This window comes from Trichophyton benhamiae (assembly GCF_000151125.1).
Source record: "Trichophyton benhamiae CBS 112371 chromosome Unknown contix00378_25.r1.exp, whole genome shotgun sequence".
In the NCBI taxonomy this organism is placed as follows: Eukaryota; Fungi; Ascomycota; class Eurotiomycetes; order Onygenales; family Arthrodermataceae; genus Trichophyton; species Trichophyton benhamiae.
The window spans coordinates 94781-96692 of NW_003315106.1; the positions used below are offsets into that span (position 1 = coordinate 94781).

The window sequence follows — 1912 nt, forward strand, 5'->3', positions numbered from 1 at the left end:
GCCGTCATCACGAGCCGCTCAGGGGCAGGCTGCCCCAGGTATGAGAAAGCTCTTGCTCCATGAGCCGACCTAAAGACCTGCATTATATATTAACAGTCTATTTGTAGGGAATAGTACGAAAGGATAGTCCATACTCTCAGGTGGTTTACAATATTTTTGAAACCATATTCGATTTTTATGTACCCATTGGCTTGAGCACTTTTTCGAAAAGAATGCTTCCTCAAGGAATGGCAAATCTTTCTCTGGTTGACTGGAATATACCTGTTGGATTGTTCGTCAGAAAGATAACTGCCCATGCCCAAGAAAGCATCCAAGGCTTGGAAGATTAAAACTTGGTTTCCCGAAAGACCGTCGTACTTTACGACTTCCCCGTTGACTATTCTTCCAACTCCCCAGGCTTGGAAGCCCTGAACGTAGCTTAACCACACGGAATGCGATACGCGCGACTCGATTAGATTTTCGAAGAACAACCTCAGAAGGCGGCGAAGCCTGAAACCGATGCTCTCCAGATATTTCAAACAAGACATCCGATTATTGTCTTCATAGCTGATGATGGCACATACCATCTCATAATAGATGGGGAAAGCCTGGTAAATTGATGGCTATCAGCAAGTACTTCTCAAGCACTACTTCTGTCTGACAAGTTTTATACATACCGAAACCTCAATATCCAAGAAAATTCAGAAAAATGTCTCCTCTGATGATCTTATTAGACTTGACATTGCAACATTTATCTTGTACACTCTTTCGCCTCGTTTGTTAATATTGAGCAGGACATTTGCTGTATTGTTCCCACTCGCAGCGGTGACGCCAAAGTTGCGCTGCAGATAGTCCCAGGGCAAGTCAAGCTCAGGTGGGAGCTCGAGTACCTGCTCTCTTTGGGCAAATTCGACAACAGGAATCGTTCCCCATCTAGATAAAATAAATCGGCCAACTGGTTAGCCAACCAGCTAATAAATCAAAGTGAAGCTGATAAGCCAGAGCAACACAAATTGTGGATACATGACTGGCCAAAGCTTCGGCGGCCCCACATAGCTTAACTGCCGGATGTGGGTCCCGCGACGTCGTGATTGGCCCGCTGACAGTCTGGCTTCCATCTCACCTATAGGCATGGCGCGACACAGCGATGCAGCAGTAGAAGCCATTGTAGGTGTCTCGAGGGAAGATATCCCATTTCCCGGCCTCAGCCGCAGCCATAATTTCCTTGACATGTGCAAGATTTATTCTTTCAGCGAGCATCTTTCTCATACGTGATCGAAAGTCGCCGACTAGTTTCTTGTTGACAGCATCATCTAGTGAGGGTTCTGCAGTAGACAGAAGCGGTATAATATTGAAGTAGATATCATGGTAGGGGCGCAATGGACTTGGCCATGACTCAAAATCTGTGCGCGGTGGCCATGCTCCCGCACCATCTATCTGAACCAGCTCCAGCAAATCAGATGCAGTCTCGTGGCGGGTCTTGAGATTCTTTAGGTGCTGTATTCTTGAATGGTTGCCAGATTCATCAGCTGTCTTTTGGCGTCGGATCCAGAACATACTTGTTATTAGAACAAGAAGAACACCGGAGAGATAGAATAATATAATAAAAATCATAGTGCAAAAGGGCATCCTTAAACAGAGTAATGAAGTTGCCAGGCCCATTGTTGACAGGCACCCGGCTAGAAGCTGAGGCGGCATACTTATAGAATCTCACAAGCTCGCTTAATCCATCTGCATTGCCAATGCCAAGAGGGTCTTGAGTCTTCTCAGCCAGCATCCAAGACCGGGATTAATGTGATGTGTATGCGCATGTTTACATCTCATAACCCTACAGAAACAGCTTGTAATCCAACCAGTTCCCAGGGATGCTGCACGCATATTGAATTTCACTTCACATTCCTCTCAGTATTGCCAATTCTGAACGCGGATAATG

General features: G+C 45.9%; 1 protein-coding gene across 1 annotated transcript; it reads right to left on the bottom strand.

Annotated features, from left to right (window-relative positions):
* Positions 1-680: 680 nt before the first annotated feature.
* Positions 681-1608, bottom strand: ARB_07215 (uncharacterized protein; the record flags this gene model as incomplete). The annotated part of the gene is made up of 2 exons (XM_003014607.1): positions 681-912; positions 1103-1608. 2 exons carry the CDS (start codon positions 1606-1608, stop codon positions 681-683), a joined length of 738 nt encoding a protein of 245 aa, XP_003014653.1.
* Between the last annotated feature and the right edge of the window lie 304 nt (positions 1609-1912).